The sequence below is a fragment of the Tachysurus fulvidraco genome, chromosome 23 (assembly GCF_022655615.1).
Source record: "Tachysurus fulvidraco isolate hzauxx_2018 chromosome 23, HZAU_PFXX_2.0, whole genome shotgun sequence".
NCBI classification, from domain to species: domain Eukaryota; kingdom Metazoa; phylum Chordata; class Actinopteri; order Siluriformes; family Bagridae; genus Tachysurus; species Tachysurus fulvidraco.
The window spans coordinates 4,650,799-4,670,485 of NC_062540.1; the positions used below are offsets into that span (position 1 = coordinate 4,650,799).

The 19,687-nt window shown below is 40.4% G+C and overlaps 1 protein-coding gene across 2 annotated transcripts in view; it reads left to right on the top strand.

Annotated features, from left to right (window-relative positions):
• Positions 1 to 19,687, top strand: part of hspg2 (heparan sulfate proteoglycan 2) — a 100,694-nt gene that overhangs the window by 62,719 nt on the left and 18,288 nt on the right. For both annotated transcript variants that reach the window (XM_047806927.1, XM_047806928.1), the window contains 29 exons: positions 2,960 to 3,019; positions 4,910 to 5,032; positions 6,130 to 6,291; positions 6,457 to 6,579; positions 6,678 to 6,839; positions 7,046 to 7,168; positions 7,289 to 7,450; positions 7,639 to 7,761; positions 7,860 to 8,021; positions 8,228 to 8,350; positions 8,471 to 8,632; positions 8,820 to 8,942; positions 9,027 to 9,179; positions 9,309 to 9,451; positions 9,652 to 9,729; positions 10,941 to 11,076; positions 12,492 to 12,646; positions 12,856 to 12,985; positions 13,487 to 13,630; positions 13,924 to 14,058; positions 14,137 to 14,318; positions 14,420 to 14,615; positions 15,125 to 15,304; positions 15,427 to 15,687; positions 15,784 to 15,946; positions 16,651 to 16,748; positions 17,176 to 17,442; positions 18,355 to 18,467; positions 18,568 to 18,715. In XM_047806927.1, coding sequence (XP_047662883.1) covers positions 2,960 to 3,019; positions 4,910 to 5,032; positions 6,130 to 6,291; positions 6,457 to 6,579; positions 6,678 to 6,839; positions 7,046 to 7,168; positions 7,289 to 7,450; positions 7,639 to 7,761; positions 7,860 to 8,021; positions 8,228 to 8,350; positions 8,471 to 8,632; positions 8,820 to 8,942; positions 9,027 to 9,179; positions 9,309 to 9,451; positions 9,652 to 9,729; positions 10,941 to 11,076; positions 12,492 to 12,646; positions 12,856 to 12,985; positions 13,487 to 13,630; positions 13,924 to 14,058; positions 14,137 to 14,318; positions 14,420 to 14,615; positions 15,125 to 15,304; positions 15,427 to 15,687; positions 15,784 to 15,946; positions 16,651 to 16,748; positions 17,176 to 17,442; positions 18,355 to 18,467; positions 18,568 to 18,715 — 4,290 coding nt within the window. The remainder of the gene's footprint in view (positions 1 to 2,959; positions 3,020 to 4,909; positions 5,033 to 6,129; positions 6,292 to 6,456; positions 6,580 to 6,677; positions 6,840 to 7,045; positions 7,169 to 7,288; positions 7,451 to 7,638; positions 7,762 to 7,859; positions 8,022 to 8,227; positions 8,351 to 8,470; positions 8,633 to 8,819; positions 8,943 to 9,026; positions 9,180 to 9,308; positions 9,452 to 9,651; positions 9,730 to 10,940; positions 11,077 to 12,491; positions 12,647 to 12,855; positions 12,986 to 13,486; positions 13,631 to 13,923; positions 14,059 to 14,136; positions 14,319 to 14,419; positions 14,616 to 15,124; positions 15,305 to 15,426; positions 15,688 to 15,783; positions 15,947 to 16,650; positions 16,749 to 17,175; positions 17,443 to 18,354; positions 18,468 to 18,567; positions 18,716 to 19,687) is intronic.

Genomic DNA, 19,687 nt, shown 5'->3' on the forward strand with positions numbered 1-19,687 from the left:
TGTACTAAAGTGCGAAACAGACCTACAACAGTGAATAGATTTGGTACGTCGGTGTGGAATTCTTTGAAAATCACAAAACCTCTGGGACTTTAGAACAGATTTGTTGTAGACGTTTTAATCCGTTCAGTATTATATAAACCGTTCACACTGTTACTCTTCTTAGGCTTCTTTCTAAGTCACGTATTTGTTCTAACAAATAAACAATTAAGGAAACTTGTTCCTTAAATTGCAGCTTACAATATGTACATTACAAGATATATTATTATTATTATTATTATTATTATTATTATTATTATTATTAGGGTCCAGTTTTGAGGTATCGTTCTTTAACGTCGCTGTCTTTGGGTCGTATTCAGCTTGGATATTTCTCTTATTTGTCATCTGAGACCGATATTAAATACACACTAATATTAATGTCCCTTGAAAGACCTTGAATTTATTGTTGTTGTTTTTTTTTTTTTTACCCAACAAGAAGACAGTATCTCGATTAGAGGCTGTTAATCTTGAGCTTTTCTTGAGATTAAAAAAAAACACCAGCATTATTTAATTAGACAAATTAAAATCATGACTAAATAGCTTGTTTTAAACTAAAGGAAAATATTCAAATGGCCTGGACCGAGATCAGATAATGGGCTAAGAATCCCAAATTATTATAGGCAACCTCAGAGCTTCAGAGAAATTCCGACTCTGAATACAAGAAACTTTGCTTTAAATGTCCATATAACTTTTTATTAAAGCGCCGACTCTGGAATACGACTCCAAGGCTTCATTACCTTACACAGCCTTTGGTGGCATAACCACGGTGTCAGGTTCCTTGCTGCTAGAGTAGTTCTTGGTGGTGGTGGTGGTGGTTTGTGGTGGTTGGTGGTTTTCACTATCTGCTGTTTGTACTGGGGCTTTTTTGGGGTGACATTGCAAGCTGTCATTTATCTAAAGGGGGATTAATAAGGATAGCATATAGATGGACAATCAGCGTGTGAATCTTCTAGCCAGGAGGACTGCAACTCTTTCAGCTCACGCCAATGGAGACCATGTGATCACTGTTTTGTACAACCTGGAATGAATGTTTTATATATATATATAAAAAAAAATTTTTTAATGGTGCTATGTCCAATACAATAGGACAAAAAAATTTCATCCACTGAAGCTGTATAATATTCATATCCGTTCTTTTCAGTTTCATACAATGTCGTTTGTATCATGAAGCTTTTTTTTTTTATATCTACATTTCAGTTCTTAATGTCATTTCAATATTATGATGATGATCATACAATGAGGCAGATTCTTATCTTATAGTCATTATATGGATGAATAAAAGGAAGTAAATCTCTTCTGATTATCTTTTTTATACCATACTTTAAAGTGCTCTAATTATATTTCGGGCCATATTTATTTTTAATGTTACTTTGATTCATGATGTTTTTTTTTATATATTTTGTTAAATGATTTTCTTTTAGATTGTTTTTTTTTCTTCCTGATTTTAAGTTGGTCTGGTGCTTTTTAATGCCTTCTACTGATTTGTGACAAAAAATTTGTGTTTTAATTTTGTATGGAGAAAAAAAATAAGTCCAATACTCATCTGCCTGTGTTTTATTTATCTAATCTGTGAAATAAATGTATAAATAATTATATTATGCCACCTGAGCACACTCCATTAAAACAAAGATATAACTAAAGGATGTGAAGTCCGAGGTTTGTATTTTGAGTAGGTTTGGGTCTGTCACAAGCTGTATTATGAGTGTGTGTGTGTGTGTGTGTGTTTGTTTGTGTGTGTAAGCTTTACATGGCATTTTATACTAACGTGCATGCTTTCTTTTTGTAAAATGTTGAACATTCAACATGCACTCTTTTTCTACTTCCATCATTAGCCAGTTTTCTCTTTCTTGTATTTTCTGTATGTACATGTATTTATTTATTTATATTTATTGTTTGGTTGTTGTTTTTTTTAATCTAATTTGACTTCCAATCCACAGGACTTGCATTTATTCCCAAATGAACAACTTCAGATGCTTCACATATTCGAATAACGGTCACTATCACTATTTTAATCACAAGCCTAAGAACGTTATACATATGTCTCGTTCTTGACCCCATAATTCTTTTCACCAGAAGGAGAAAGAAAGAAAGAAAGAAAGAAAGAAAAACCCTCCAATTTCGAATGCTAACAATAGCTAACCGTTTCATTATTGTTCATTTTAACATTTAGATTTGTATTCATCCAAGTCATATATATTTGTTAGCAGGCTAACTAATATATATGTGTGTTTTTATATATGCACAGCATATATAAATCGCTAGCTAGCATAATTTAGCTCTTCAAGACTGTTGTTTTAACAGATGAGAAACTACCGTACCTGTAAATCCTAGTCTGCTTTACATTGGTGGTCTAAGTAACCATGTAAGTTTTGTTGTTTGTCTTTTCTGCTAATAACTCGAACATGTCGTGTTAGCTAATATAAACCTTGCTACAGCAATGTGGATTGACGACAGAGAAACGTGCATACGAGTCTGTGAGATACTTATGTCATACAGTATATGCATCTTGCTACAAAGATTTGACGCACCGGTGTGCACTTTTGTAAATAGCGTAAATACATACAGTTTAACAGTAAAGTGATTGTAAATATCCAAGAACCTTATGTCCATGACTTGTTTTGGGATGGTACTGTATTTAAAAAAAAAAAAAACATCTCGTACATGAATATGGACTTCACATAGTGAACTATACATCATAGATCCTAACTGGTAGGTTACAATTACAGTTATATTAGAATTCATTTAAAATCATGAATTTTATGACTATATACGAATCCAGTATTATGCGAGTGAGCAGGACAGCTTGCTCTTGGTCAAGTTCTTGGATGATTTAGGAGGACACCAGAGCTTGTTTACAGTATTTTCCTCTTCCTTCTTGCTCTGGAGACTTACCACTCGGTGTTTACGTGTCCACTATTTACAGACGGAACTAAGGCTGAGATGTTTTACACAGCCTATGAAATGTTTGAAGGACATAGACAGCGTAAGTTCCCGTGCTGATCTCCAGCCCATGCTCCAGTGATGGGCTTTCTCTCTGTCTCTCTACATCTCTGTTGCATGTATCGTTCATCATTAGCATGAATAAACTAGCTCAAGTAATGCCCGACGCAAGCTCGGTCAACCATACAATCCAGGTTAATAAGTTGAGACAATGATCTATTAGAACTTGTGCATTAATATAATCCTTGCAGCCTGAACTAGTGCCAGAGCTGCTGCTATAGACGATATAGACAAACTGTGCTGTACATTAGCAAACTAGCTTTATCGTTCCTAGTTCTCAAAGATGACAGACTGGTTGGCTTGCAGAGGTTGTAATTACTTGATCTTTTTAATCTTTTGGCTATTATTGGTCCGATAAGGTTGCATGATTCTGCCACTGGGAGATTCCTCTCTGTTTTTTTTCCCCGTTATGTGGGGCATTTAACATAAGGTTGGGTTTTATTCAACATATTAAGCAGCTACTTACCAAGATTTTTACTTTTTACTCTTTAAAAGTAGTGGTAATGGGTTTATTGTAGGTAATAAATATTCACTCACAACCTGCTGTCTTCTAGATATGAGGAAAAATAATGGGGTTCTCGAAGATTTTGGGGTAGTTAAGCGGTTAGCTTTTTATAAGGATCTACTTGGAATGTTATTTATGCTACACTTAGAAATAATAATAATATACATTTTCTGTTGAATAAAGAAGAGGAGTCTCTCAGTTACTTTGCACTTGCTTGACCATGTTTTACACATATTGGATGCAAATATGGCACATCCACCACCATGCTTCAAACATTGTATGTTTTACCACCATCTCCATCTACAGTTCACTGTCATTTCCACAGACTTTTCTACACAAGCAGCACTCCGAACTTGCCTCAAACACTCCATACACTCCAAAAAGTTAAAATCTTTTGTGAAATGATTGTAGCCCAGCCTTATTAAAGATCAGAATAAACAGGTGAGGATTTTTAAAATGTGGAATTGGCATTTGGGGAGTACATGCATGGTAGGTTGATTGGCATCTCTGGAAAAATTGTCCAGAGTGTGTGAGTGAATGAGAGTGTGTGTGCCCTGTGATGGGTTGGCACTCCGTCCAGGGTGTATCCTGCCTCGATGCCCGATGACGCCTGAGATAGGCACAGGCTCCCCGTGACCCGAGAAGTTCGGATAAGGGGTGGAAAATGAATGAATGTATACTATTCATCAAAACTGGTTTATCCCACAATAACCCTTAAAAACGGTCAGAATTACTAAGAAACACTATAGCCAAAGTGTCTTAAATAACCCACTGGCTGTCATAGAGATTACACAGGCCCATAGTCATACTTTTCCTTCTGTGAAAGGTTTTCCTCTTTAGCTATGTCGTGTCAGAATCCCAGCAGATGGAGTCTGAGGCTCGATGCCCAGCCATGCTGGCACAGATGGCAATCTGGCAGCATGGCAGCAAAGCCCTAATCCTGCCTGTCACTTTTCATCTTGGTCATCTTTATTCAGCTTTGTTGGTCAGGCAAACTTAGGCAAACCAGCTGCTTAGACAATTAGCAACCAATTATGGAAATAGACACCATGTGTCGCATCTAAATAGCAAAGAGTTACATTCAGTAGAAGACATGAAGCATTAAGCTTTCTCCATCATCTTTACTTTAAAAATAAGACTTTTCATTATTATTATTATTCTGTCTTGATAAGTCTTAGGTGGTCATTTACAGCCTGTCATTAGGGTGTTTTTATTTTGCATATTGAATCTGGTTAGCCATCTTGTAGGCATCCCAGTGCCTTCAAACAGTACCAGGGTCAAGTATGAATTATAGCTCTTTAGCTCTGATCTTACTGATTGGGTATTGAGCTTTCATCTGTGAGATTAACTGGTCTTTGCTTGCTTTAGCTGGTGAAGTAATGAAGCCCAAAGTCACAATCCTCCCAACGGTCCTGAAAGTCCAACAGGGCCAACGTGCTGAGTTCCGCTGCACCGCCATCGGCAGCCCGGCACCTTCAATTGAGTGGACAGGTAAGATGGGACCTAATGTTGAATAGTCATAATATTCAACTGAACAGGTGCAAAATTGGACCAGGAATGCTCAAGATATGGTCTGCAAGGGTGTGAGTGGGGTTATTTCTTTAAGTAAGGAATGGAAGATGTTCAAAGTGTGGAAAAGCTCTTTCTACTACAGGAAGTAGGATGCTGAAGTAAGAACTAACTGTGTGGCAGTTGTCTAGTTCTGAACCAACATGCATAGATAAATGGAGCAGAACCCATGGAGATCTGAAAGATCCTTAGTAGTGGGAGGGTCACCCAAGAGAGCACTAGGATGTTATCAGCCAGGTAAGGAGCAGTATTCTGAATGCTCTGTAGAGGATTGAATGCATATAAAAGGACATAGTTGATAGCAGGTTCCACAGCAGGTAGCTAGTTGTAGTAGTCATGACTGGAAATGACTAAGATTTATAACAGCCATTTATTTAATCAAGAATGTTTGGTTATCTCTATCTATAGGATCTGGATCTGGTTGTCTCTATTTATATAATCTGGAGGTTATTGAGCTGTTGATCCTGTCACTTAAACTTACACTATGATACTTAGCTGAGAGATTAATAACTGGGATTGAAATGGTTAGCATATGTAAGATATTAGCCAGTAGGTAGATTTACTGTAGGTAGACTAAAGTCAGATGTCTTCTTTGAAAGTAGATGGAGAAATGTGTGTTGCCACTGTAGTAGTGAGTAAAGAAGCCTTGCACCAAGAGTGGACCAGGATTTGCAGATCTTAAAGTGTAGGCAAGCAATAGTAAAGGAAAGGGTCTGGTGATTCACAAACTCAATGGTATTGGTGGATACTGGTACTGATGAGGGCTGAATCCTCCTACTCTGTTTTTGGTGTACCACTTGTCCTGCCAATTTTAACATGTTTCATGCTGTAACACAACTGTGGTGTAAGTGACTGTAAGTCGGGGAGTTTTGCTATTGAATGCTTAGCCGGACATCCGGCGGTTATTTAGTTGGAGATATATGGAATATAGCTGTTCAAGACAAAAGATTTAAACTGGTATGGAGTATAGTTCAAAGTTTGAATCACTAAGAAGTGGTCATTCAGATTGTAACTTTCAGGAGGTCCAGGTAACCGTATCAGCAGCAGAGCAATCATCCAAGGTGGAGTTCTCAGCTTCCCCTCTGTGCAGCGCTCTGACGAGGGCGAATACACCTGCAGAGCCATCAACACACAGGGAGAACATACAGCCCGGGTGGTCCTCTACATCTACAGTTCACCTGGTACATTTACTAATCTGTGTTAATTATATTCATTATATGCTTATATTCATTATATGTACACATCAGTCTAACCTCAGAATAAACACAGCACCTAAATTTTGACCAGTAATCGGAATCAAAATACAGTTTTAACTGTGAGTAATTAATTACTGTTTTATCTTGTAGCTGATGAGGAGGTGAAGCCCACAGTCACGATTCACCAATCAGTACTTGGAGCCCAAGAGGGCACACGGGTTGAGTTCCGCTGCACTGCCACTGGCAACCCTGCTCCTTCCATTGAATGGACAGGTAACATGTTCTAGAAACTAACAATGAAAATCAAGGAAGATTTGACCAAATTTCTGTTTATAGAAACAATTATGCACAAAGCTGTTTGTAAATCGCAGGAGGCCCAGGAAACCATATCAGTGGAAGTGCCGTTATCAGAGGTGGAGTTCTTACCTTCCCCTCAGTGCAGCGCTCTGATGAGGGCGAATACACCTGCAGAGCCATCAACACACACGGAGAACATACAGCCCGGGCGGTCCTCTACGTCCACAGTTCACCTGGTACAAAATGAATCTAGATTGTAAACTTTGTTTTTACCAGATGTTACATTTACAAATCTGTCTTCATCGTAGTTATTATATGCTTCTATCTACATCAGTCTAGTTATTTAGACCTCAGAATAAACACAGTACCTAAATGTTGGCCAGTAATCGGAATCAAAATACAGTTTTTACTGTGAGAAATTAATTACTGTTTTATCTTGTAGTTGTTGAGGAGGTGAAGCCCACAGTCACGATTCACCCATCAGTACTTAGAGCCCAAGAGGGCACACAGACTGAGTTCCGCTGCACTGCCACTGGCAACCCTGCTCCTTCCATTGAATGGACAGGTAACATGTTCTAGAAACTAACAATGAAAATCAAGGAGATTTGACCAAATTTCTGTTTATAGAAACTATTATGAACAAAGCATTTTAAAATGACAATTGATATTGAATTGTAACTCGCAGGAGGCCCAGGAAACCGTATCAGCGGAAGTGCCGTTATCAGAGGTGGAGTTCTCAGCTTCCCCTCTGTGCGGCGCTCTGACGAGGGTGAATACAGCTGCAGAGCCATCAACACACACGGAGAACATACAGCCCGGGCGGTCCTCTACGTCCACAGTTCACCTGGTACAAAATGAATCTAGACTGTAAACTTTGTTTTTACCAGATTTTACATTTACTAATCTGTGTTCATTATATGCTTCGATCTACATCAGTCTAACCTCAGAATAAACACAGTACCTAAATTTTGACCAGTAATCGGAATCAAAAGACAGTTTTTACTGTGAGAAATTAATTACTGTTTTATCTTGTAGTTGTTGAGGAGGTGAAGCCCACAGTCACGATTCACCCATCAGTACTTAGAGCCCAAGAGGGCACACAGGTTGAGTTCCGCTGCATTGCCACTGGCAACCCTGCTCCTTCCATTGAATGGACAGGTAACATGGTGGAGAGCTTAACAATGAAAATCAAGGAAGATTTGACCAAGATACTGTTTATGGAAACAATTATGAACAAAGCTGTTTGTAACTCGCAGGAGGCCCAGGAAACCGTATCAGTGGAAGTGCCGTTATCAGAGATGGAGTTCTCACCTTCCCCTCTGTGCGGCGCTCTGACGAGGGTGAATACAGCTGCAGAGCCATCAACACACACGGAGAACATACAGCCCGGGCGGTCCTCTACGTCCACAGTTCACCTGGTACAAAATTAATCTAGACTGTAAACTTTGTTTTTACCAGATGTTACATTTACAAATCTGTGTTCACCGTAGTTATTATATGCTTCTATCTACATCAGTCTAGTTATTTAGACCTTGGAATAAACACAGTACCTAAATGTTGGCCAGTAATCGGAATCAAAAGACAGTTTTTACTGTGAGAAATTAATTACTGTTTTATCTTGTAGCTGATGAGGAGGTGAAGCCCACAGTCACGATTCACCAATCAGTACTTAGAGCCCAAGAGGGCACACGGGTTGAGTTCCGCTGCACTGCCACTGGCAACCCTGCTCCTTCCATTGAATGGACAGGTAACATGTTCTAGAAACTAACAATGAAAATCAAGGAGATTTGACCAAATTTCTGTTTATAGAAACTATTATGAACAAAGCTGTTTAAAATGACAATTGATATTGAATTGTAACTCGCAGGAGGCCCAGGAAACCGTATCAGTGGAAGTGCCGTTATCATAGATGGAGTTCTCACCTTCCCCTCTGTGCGGCGCTCTGACGAGGGCGAATACAGCTGCAGAGCCATCAACACACACGGAGTACATACAGCTCGCGCGTTCCTCTACGTCCACAGTTCACCTGGTACAAAATGAATCTAGATTGTAAACTTTGTTTTTACCAGATGTTACATTTACAAATCCCTTGCTTCAATCTACATCAGTCTAGTTATTTAGACCTCAGAATAAACACAGTACCTAAATGTTGGCCAGTAATAGGAATCAAAATACAGTTTTTACTGTGAGTAATTAATTACTGTTTTATCTTGTAGTTGGTGAGGTGGTGAAGCCCACAGTCACGATTCACCCATCAGTACTTAGAGCCCAAGAGGGCACAAGGGTTGAGTTCCACTGCACTGCCACTGGCAACCCTGCTCCTTCCATTGAATGGACAGGTAACATGTTGGAGAAATTAACAATGAAAATCAAGGAAGATTTGACCAAGATACTGTTTATTGAAATTATTATGTAACTCGCAGCAGGCCCAGGAAACCGTATCAGTGGAAGTGCCGTTATCAGAGGTGGAGTTCTCACCTTCCCCTCAGTGCGGCGCTCTGACGAGGGCGAATACACCTGCAGAGCCATCAACATACACGGAGAACATACAGCCCGGGCGGTCCTCTCCCTCCAAAGTATGTTTATTACAAATCCTAACTATATTAGAGTATTGCAATGACTACTGAAGTAATTATTTTGGATCTGGGTTTCCATCCTGTTTAGTTTGTATATATGCACAAGCAGTAACATTGACTTGATTTTAGGTGCCAGTCTACCCCACGTGCAGGTCAGCCCCCAGCGGGTAGAAATTCATGAGGATGAGACATTACGCCTCTACTGCAGAGCTGGAGGCTCGCCTAGCCCGGTTCTGACTTGGAAGAAGAGAGGTGGAAGCCTTCCTCCTCAGGTAAGACATTTTTTTTCTCCACGCTATTTCCTATTATTCTCCTTTTATTCCCTCCCTTTTTCTAGCATCTGCATCAGCTCTGTTTGTTCGGTGATGCCTTTGGTCTTGCTCGGGATTTGACAGTCTCATTTCTTTCCCTGTTTGTTTGTGGGTTTGTTGTTGTTTTGTTTGTTCCATCCCGTGTCTTGACGTCTGTTCAGGCCATTCCCTCTCACGGTTTCCATCAATTTAAATCCAACAATCTCGATGCGTTGCAGAGACGTATTGACGAGATGCAGGTCTGTCCATCTGTCTGCTGTCTTGTGTCTCACATCAATCCATCCTCCACAACTCACTTTGCTCACCTTGCTTGCTGTTTTCTAAGTGCATGCTTTAACAGATAGTTCAAAAAATTGTCACTAATTTAGATATCATCTACTAACCAGAAGCTAATATAATATATATAATAATATGTGTACAGTCCACTTAAGACCTGACACTGAAGATGGGATTATACAAAAAATATTCCAAAATACAATCTATAATTCTTCTCCTTATCTTCGCAATGACCCTGATTGAGTGTATTTATATTGAGACACTTTAATTGAACCAATGTGGCCTCTATTTGTTGTATTATGTGACTAATGGTTGCCAGATGCTCCAGAATTAATCAAGGGATAGTTAATAGATTCATGATGTACCGTGAAATCCAAATTGAGTCTGTTTTAGTTCCAGGTTGTAGCAAATGTGGAAAATGTCAAGTTTATTGGGGGGTCAGGTGGTGCTGTGGGGTAATCGGAATGGAAGTGGGTAAATATTCAGCCAAGGTACTTTAAGAAGCATCCAGATTCTTGTTTGTAATTTCTAATTGAGCTTTTGCACCTCACCGCTTTGGGTTCATCACACGAAAAATGACTGAAGCAGGTCTGACAGTTTGTTGGTGTCATAAATACACTCGTGTTGTGAAAGTGATGTGCTCATCTCTCTAATAAATTCTTATTTCATTATTTTTCCTAATTTGTCACTACGACAAATCTAGACCAGGGTTCATCAGGTGGATTATGAAAAAAGTTAACACGTTGAAAGAAGATCAGGATTTGGAATTAGGAAGAGTAGAATTCCTTCCAACCGCTCTAACCATGTGCAGCTCTAATGTTCACATATATATCACTCCTATTAATAATGCTATTAATCACTGCACTTGATTAGCCATAATTAGTCATAGTTACTGTTCAGTCAACGCCTAGAGCCTAACATTTCTGTCTCATACAGTACATCAAAGCCATCGTACACATGAATAATAGAGCCGCTTCTACAGCTATCACACTAATCAGTGTATTAAAGTGTCTTGTGAATGTTTGTATTCCCGGTCAGGTGATACAAGGTAAGAATCAGAACAAACGTCCTAAATTGGTCGCAATAGAAAATGAATAAATCTGTTAAGAAATAAATGAGACGGAGAGATATTTCTTGTGTTGGAATGAATTTGTTTCCTTCTAAACCGGACTAGGCTCGAATGGATCGCACCGACTACGGCACCCTGATCATCCCAGACATGAAGCTCTCGGACGCCGGCACGTACCTGTGTATCGGCACGAACTCCGTCGGCTCCTCCGAGGAAGTCATCGACGTCACCGTGATAAAAAGTAAACCGTGTTTGAGCATGATGACAATTCACCGACGTACAGTACAGACCGAAAGTTTGGACACACCTTCTCATTCAAAGAGTTTGCTTTATTTTCATGACTATGAAAATTGTAGATTCACACTGAAGGCATCAAAACTATGAATTAACACGTGTGGAATTATATACGTACATAACAAAAAAGAGTGAAACGACTGAAAATATGTCATATTCTAGGTTCTTCAAAGTCGCCACCTTTTGCTTTGATTACTGCTTTGCACACTTTTGGCATTCTCTTGATGAGCTTCAAGAGGTCGTCACCTGAAATGGTCTTCTAACAGTCTTGAAGGAGTTCCCAGAGATGCTTAGCACTTGTTGGCCCTTTTGCCTTCACTCTGTGGTCCAGCTCACCCCAAACCATCTCGATCGGGTTCAGGTCCGGTGACTGTGGAGGCCAGGTCATCTGGCGCAGCACCCCATCACTCTCCTTCATGGTCAAATAGCCCATACACAGCCTGGAGGTGTGTTTGGGGTCATTGTCCTGTTGAAAAGGTGGTGTGTCCAAACTTTTGGAAGGTGTTTCCAAACTTTTGGTCTGTACTGTACATGCTGTGTTGTTCAGAACGAATGGTAAAAATAAACAGAAGAATATAGCACTTTCAAATCCTGGTTTCAAAAGTTTTGGCACCCCATCGTTCGTATTATTGTTTGGGGAAACCGGTGTGAATATGTGACCTGCTTCATGCAATTATCGGTCTGTTTATTTATTGTAAGGAAATGTGCCCTAAATATTGCCTGGAATATATTAATTTGGTTAAGTAATATACTGTAGTTGTGCAATCAAGCATTTATATAATACATCTATGATTTCTAATGGATGAAGCCTTGGCCTGGAGGTGAGGTCGTCAGGTGATCCCCAACCTTCACTGGGTGTTTCGACCCTTAACCACAACACCCTCCAGTTGGTGGGTCAGCAGTGACTGGTCAGGTCACTGCCCCTCTCCTCCAAGTTTCCAGCTTATGTCCTCTCTCTTATGCCAGAGCCAACAGGAGGCATAAATTAGTCCGGCTCTTGTAGATAAATAAATCCAGGCCTGCTCTAATTGATTCAATAAAATGCAGATGTTCTACATTAAAATGAATATATTTAGGGGATGTTTGTAGATTTTTCCACATTTGCTGGCAATTACTTTGCCACCAGTGTGAAGGTGAAGAGTTTATTGGCCATGTTTTCATCATGTGTAGTAAAATAAGTAAATTAACACGGCTGCAAATTAGAGCTTTGTTACTGTGGCTCGTTGTGGGATTGCTCGAAGTGTAATGAGTTACACATGGATTAAACCCAGATTTGCAAATGAATCGGGTCAGTAATGTTTGTAATTTACCGTAACGACGTACTGTACAGTCTATCTGAAATGAAGGAATATTTGCTTGCAGGTGAGACCGTTCATTCTGATATCACCATCCAAAGCACAACTAGCACCGTGGTGCAAGGAGAGACACTAGAACTGAACTGCGTCGTCCGAGGAAACCCTCCGCCTCGTGTCATATGGAGCAGACCCAATGGTTTAGGCCTATCCTCAAACCACCAGGTTTGTTTCGTTGACTAACGTCCGATTTTCATTTCCGTTTTTTTTTTTTCTTTTCAGTTTAAGACGCTGCATATGACTAATAATTAGTATAAATGTGAACAGTATAAGCAGCAGAATGGCGATAATTTAACAGCAGTGTAAAAGATAATAATTAAGAAGACATCAGAAATTCCATTTGGATTTTTCCTTGATGGTGTTGTACGTCTTAGGTTATCGGATCCAAGCTGCGCATTGTTCAGGCGTCTCCAGACGACACCGGAGAGTACATCTGCAGGGTGTACGGAAGCCCAAGCACCGGCCAAGCGACCGTCTACGTCTCCGTTACGACCGAGGCAGTCCGTAAGCACCTCACGTTGAATTTCGACTTCTCTCGGTCTAGAGCACTTTGCTGAGGATTTTTTACACAGGCAACTGTTTCATATTTTCCAGCTCACATTCAGGCTCATAAAATACATTATATATTTTCTCCAAAGCCAAAACCTCAGTGATGGATTTCTGCTAGTAATCAGAACGGTATGAACTTCCATACAGCTACTTTGTCTCGTCGGAAAGGGCTCTTAATGCTAACTGCTCTAGGAGAAGCCATACAAGGTGCCAGTTATTTTTATATGGTTATTTTTAGTTTCTAAAGGTATTCTGAAGCCATTTTGGTGGAAGAAAGGAATACGGGATAATGTGCTTTCTCACTGATGAGTATGAGCTACATGAAATGTACAAGCTGTTCGAAATTAAAGTCAGGGATTCGGTTACTTTTAAGGCTTCTGCGATCTGTATATTATGTTATATTTTATTATTTATGGCCGGTCGTTTAATGATTATTATGCTTTGCCTGTGGAAAAGGTCACCAGAGCCCGATTATCTCCATCGAGCCCCACAGTGTAATAGTGAAGAAGGGCGAGTCGGCCAGCTTCAAGTGCCGATTACACACCGGAGCTCAGCCTGTCCACCTTGAATGGAAACGCTCTAATAACGAGCCTTTACATGGTAAATAAACACCAACTAGCTTAAGGAATAAAACCTGTGTTGTTATTGGAAAATAATCAATGATGACGTACAGTATGACGCCTTATTAAGCCACGTTATTATACAATAGCTCTCCGTTATGTTTTAATCCTATTATACTACAGCGTCTTTAGATGTCTTGAATTTTTTTTATCCATTTACAGTTAAAAAAAAAAATCTTTTTAGTCAGACTTTTGGACCCTAATGCTGTGTGTGTGTGTGTGTGTGTGTATTCAGTTAACTGTTGATAGTTGAAAGTCATTGTTTTATTGTAGATAATATGAAGGTCAGTGAAGACGGTGCAGTTCTCACCATTTCCAGTGCACAGCCAGGAAACCAGGGAGCATACCGCTGTGTGGCCAGAAACCTATACGGAATCACACACAGCATCGCGTCTCTGATCGTCAGAGGTATGTCAGATTGTCAGAGATTTTTAGTCCTTTTATCAATGTGAAAATTTCACTTGTTTTACTCTGCCCCCGCTTCAGAACTCCCCAAAGCCACGGTGACACCCTCAGGACCAGTCAGAGTGAACGTGGGTGAACCTATTAACCTGGAATGCCAGGCAGCTGGAGAACCACGACCTTCTGTCACCTGGCACAGGCTGGATAACAATCGCAGGACCATGATGAGCAGCCCTGTGCCCATGGAGTCTAACGCTCTCATGCAGGTTCATATCGATGTAGCAGTCATCCTCTTTGTGTGTTAGTGCTTATGCTTTATTCCAGACATCTTAACAAATTTTATTGTTGTGCTTCTTTTTTCCTTCAGATTTTGGTTGCACGGCCTGAGGACAGTGGCACATACATATGCACAGCTCAGAACAGCCAGGGCAAATCAGAGACCCGGGTAGAGGTGACTGTCCACGGTGGAGCCAAGGTGCCGACTGTGCCCGTTGCCTTCGTCCAAGACCCCCTGCTGGTTGTAGTAGAGGGGGCAACTACAGTTCTTCACTGTGATGCCCATGGTAAATATGAAACTTATACTGTAAACTTGTATATCATAAATACTATATGTAATCATGTTATGAATCCTGTTATGATCCTTATATGATCAGCTAAAACCATCATTCATCCACGTTCTCTTGAAGTAAATAAGATGATAAAGTTGTTACAGAGAAACCACAGAAATCTCTGGTAGAAGCTCTGACTGTTTACAAAGCTCTGACGATGGAGACTCCGTCCAAAATTGTTGAATAATCAAAAAATCTCCACACAGAAATCATATCAATGACTGTTTTTGTTTTTAATCTGTTTCTTATTAGTCTTAGGTTATCGGGAGGAAATACTGTATATAGTCCATAATGCCATGTCTACATTGTTACTATAGCTGCAGAGGTAGAATTCATTAACTGAAAATATTATCCTCGTTTAACACTCATGAATTGTATGAATGGAAAAAATAATAACAGACGGCAAAAGTCTCCGTTTGTCGATGTTCCTCAGTGTGTTGATGTTCCTCCATGTGTGTGTGCAGGATTCCCAAAACCCACGATCACCTGGTCGAAGCTCCGTGCACCTCTTCCGTGGGGACATAAGATAGTCAATAACAGTCTGGTGTTGCCCAGTGTGGGACGACAGGACTCTGGGCAGTACATCTGCAACGCCACTAACAACTTGGGCACCAGCGAAGTTACCATCATGGTGGATGTCGAAAGTAAGTTAAGAGTAGAAATCTGAAAAACTTTGTGATGATTCTGGATTCCCAATGACTTTTATTTGGATTCAGGATACAGTGCTTACTGAGGATGAATGAATCATCGTGTGGTTTTCTTTTAGCACCGCCATACACCACTACTGTGCCTGATGACGTGGCAGTGCGAGTCGGCGAGGTCATCAGACTGCAGTGTCTGGCACATGGAACACCACCGATGCGTTTCGAATGGAGCAAAGTGGACGGCAGGCTTCCCGCCCGGGCTAATGTGCAGGGAGGAGACCTACAGATCAACCTGGCTGCCTCAAACGACGCAGGAACCTACAAGTGTGTGGCCATCAATAAAGTGGGCAGGAGCGAGGCTGTAGCTAAAGTGTCTGTACGATGTGAGTAGTTCATTGACAGTCCATGGAAGTTACAGCTTACACATTAAAATGTCTTACTCTGATTCAATTGCTGTGTGACGTCTGCGTGTACTGTAGCATCGTTGTCGGTCCGAGTCTCACCCCAGGTGGAAGTCAAGGCTCTGGGAAGTGCGGTGGAATTCACATGCTCAGCCAGTGGAGGACCAGAGATCACTCTGGAGTGGCTGAAGGAGGGAGGACCACTTCCACACAATCATCACATTAAAGATGGAGTTCTGAGGTGGGTTCTGGTGGCAGGCCACGTATATAAATCATGCTTCTTTATACACAAACAACCGTATTTCGACCCACAATGTCCTATGTTTCACATTCTGTATCATATGCTGTAATCTGGAAAGTAAATGATGATTAAATTATGCAATAAATGCTGTATTCAAAGCATCCAGAGTAGGTTTTCCAGTCAGATGTGAATCCAGATGTGCAGCAGCTGTCGATCCTTTCTATGCTGTTACTTATTTGAAAAGCCGACGTGAGAGCTCACACTGTATTGTCCATTAGTCTAATCTAAAAAATAGTGCATCAGAACAGCTAAGCGTTGCAATTAACATAGAAATGAACATAGAAATAACAGATCATACATTTACTTGAAAAATAAACAAATAAACAAATCGGGCCAAAAATTCTTGTACAGCTACAACCATTAATTATTATAATTATAATAAAATCCACAATTTTTTCTTTTTTTTGCTTCAGTTTTTAATCTTAGTCTTAGTTTTATTCCAGTCCATTACCATTATCGCCTTTACTATTAACATCCCTTCACTTTCCCCAAGCAGCTCATGTTGACTCAACATGTCCTGATGGTGTACTAGATTTTGGCCCAGGATCTTTTTAAAAAGGATAAGCTTACACACATTCTGACACTCTTTACTAATGAACCGAGGTTCACAAATCTGTTTCTCATCTCTGTGGCTTCTTTGGCAGGATCGAAAACTTGGAAAAGAGCAATGAGGGAATGTACATCTGCAGAGCAACCACACTGTTTGGCCAGGCGCAGGATACCGCTAAACTCACCATTCAAGGTCTGTCCACGTCACGTCTCGTGCTGTGAACACGTGATTGCACTTTAAACCTTTCTCGAGTACCAAATCCTCTTGTATACCCACAATTATATTTCTGTAAATATCCTCTGTAGACTTTTGTTGACACTTGTGTTTGGGGCAAGTCGTGGCCTAACGGTTAGAGAGTCTGACTCGTAATCCCAAGTTTGTGGGTTCGAGTCTCGGGCCGGCCACGACTGAGGTGCCCTTGAGCAAGGCACCGAACCCCCCAACTGCTCCCCGGGCGCCACAGCATAAATGGCTGCCCACTGCTCTGGGTGAGTGTTCACGGTGTGTGTGTGTTCATTGCTGTGTGTGTGTACTTCGGATGGGTTAAATGCAGAGAACGAATTCTGAGTATGGTTCACCGTACTTAGCCGTATGTCACTTCACTTTCTGTGCACTACAGCATTGCCCAAGGTGATGATTAACGTGCGCACGTCGGTGCAGACGGTCACCGTGGGCACTTCGGTGGAGTTCGAGTGCCACGCCGAGGGCGACCCTGCTCCAACCGTGCGCTGGAGTAAAGTAGGAGCTCCGCTGCCTGATCATGTGCAAGTGAAAGGGCCCATGCTGAGAATCGAGCACGTAACTGAGGTTGATGCCGGCCAGTACCGCTGCACTGCAACCAACAACGTCGGCTCCGTTCAGTCTCAAGTGGTCCTTAAAATTCAGTGTATGTGAACATATTCTGGATATTATTATTATTATTATTATTATTATTATTATTATTATATGCCCATAAATATTTGACATTATACAGTACTTTAAATTACAGTGCACACTTTAAATACTCAGCTATACAGATGATCTGATTACTACTGTATAATATGTAGTACTGTAAACTTATTATATAAACCTTAATGATTCTCCAGTACTTTAATGATGTCATGCAGATTTCCTCATTTGGTTTAGACTTTTATTATTGTCGTCTAAGTTCAAGAGCAAAACCTCAATATGCAACTGAACACCATATAAGTACAAACGTACAACTAGAGCCACTTTTTCACGTCGTTTGGTATCCTTCTGTCTCTAATCCGCCGCATTTCAAGGGTTGACTGTGGAACTGCGCTCATGTACTGTAGCACTGATTTTGGATTTGAGGTTGGATTCCAATTTTAGGACAACATCATTTTTTAATCACTAAGAAAAACAGATTTTCATCCTTCTTTAAGTTCGCCTTGCCAACGTTTGTCCAATATGGGCCAATATTGTGTTTGAAATTAGGCAGAAGACAAAATAGCTTTAAATCGAGACATTCCCAGTAGCAGTTATTTCTACTTCATGCTCATTTTATTTCGTTGAACTACAATCTGTGAACTCAAGAGCTGCTTTCTTTTAAACCGTAGCCTTAAAGGTGGGACTGTGTTCTCATCGGTCAAAAAAAAATGGAGGATGTCCTTAGAACCAGACTTACAAGGCTTATTATTACTCTTAGACATTCTTTACTGTAGCTTTAAAAATTGCAGTTGTCGCTACGGTTTCTGTGGTAAAAAATTTTTTTGGTAGCTAGAATAAAAAAAATATGCGCATAAATGTATATGTGGGACTAGTCTTTATATCATGACACATGTTCGTATTTTTAAAGCTTTGCCCCAGATTGCTGCTCAGCCTGATACTAAGGAAGTGACCGTCGGCTCGACTGCGATTTTCCCCTGTATTGCCACTGGATACCCCGTTCCAAATATCACATGGTCAAAGGTAAACCTTATGGCACCTAAATACAGATAGAAGGACTTTCAGGAACACGGTTACATCTTTTAAAATACTTAATTTCCTAAAATATCCATGTCTCCTTTAGGTGGAGAACGAACTACCACCAAAGTGTATGCAGGATGCCCATGTGCTCACTGTCCCAGACGTCACCCATGAGGATTCTGGCACGTATGTGTGTACGGCGTCAAACAAGCAGGGCAAAGTGCAGGCCTTTACCAAACTCGACGTGCACGGTGAGTCGCTTAGCCGAGTGTTTTGGTATTATACAGCAGTGAAAGCAGTACTTCAGTTTTATTTGTGTGGTGTGACGGACTAGTTCCACAGTAGCAGTTATGGCTTTTTTGATTGCATTAGTGCAGAATTTGTAACGTCAACAATTTAGCTCTGACTTATATGCTTTATTAACAAAATCGCATACACACACCGGACCTCAGTCGATCTAGGCCAAAGCAGCATTTCTGTACAAGGTGCCGGCAGGAGAAAGAGAAATTTAAACTCCAGCATTTGATTACCAGTTCTAACTAGCGTAACACTATGTACATAGCTACAGCAGTTAATAGTTTTTAAACAAACTGCCCTGAATCAAGCTGTAATACACCAGTTTGGATATAAAGTGCCCTAAAACTCAATTAAGATGAAAAATAACTCACATCAGGACGGCAGCTGAGTCAGGTTTGCACTGTGAATTGTTAAACCAAGCTCAGATATCACACACCAGTGGAAAAAGCCGGTTCACTGAATGGGAAAGGACAGGGACGGTTCTAGCCCTTTTTTAGGGTGGCTTCAGCCCCATGTCTGTGATCTCAGCCACCCTAAAACTTAAAATGTGGTCGATAGGAAAGAAAATTATTTATGTTTGATCCAAGGGAAAAGCACAGGTACGTGCAGTCAGAGCTGGAGGCATTTATCCATAACGTTAATCAGCGGAAAACCGCAAAGACGGCAACCAAAAGCAGTGAAATTTAACTATTCTTATTACCAGAGTTGATAGCACAAACAAAATATTAATGCAAACAACCCAATTCAATACTAAATAAAAATAACATTTATTTTATTAATGACTGCATTCATTGGACACACTGTTCGTAGAGAATGCACACATGCATGAACTGATTTGTTTCAAGACTGGCATCATTACATCATGCATCAAATTTTGGTGTCCACTTTTGCCATTTTAAATAATACCATAACTTTTGGCTTACTGT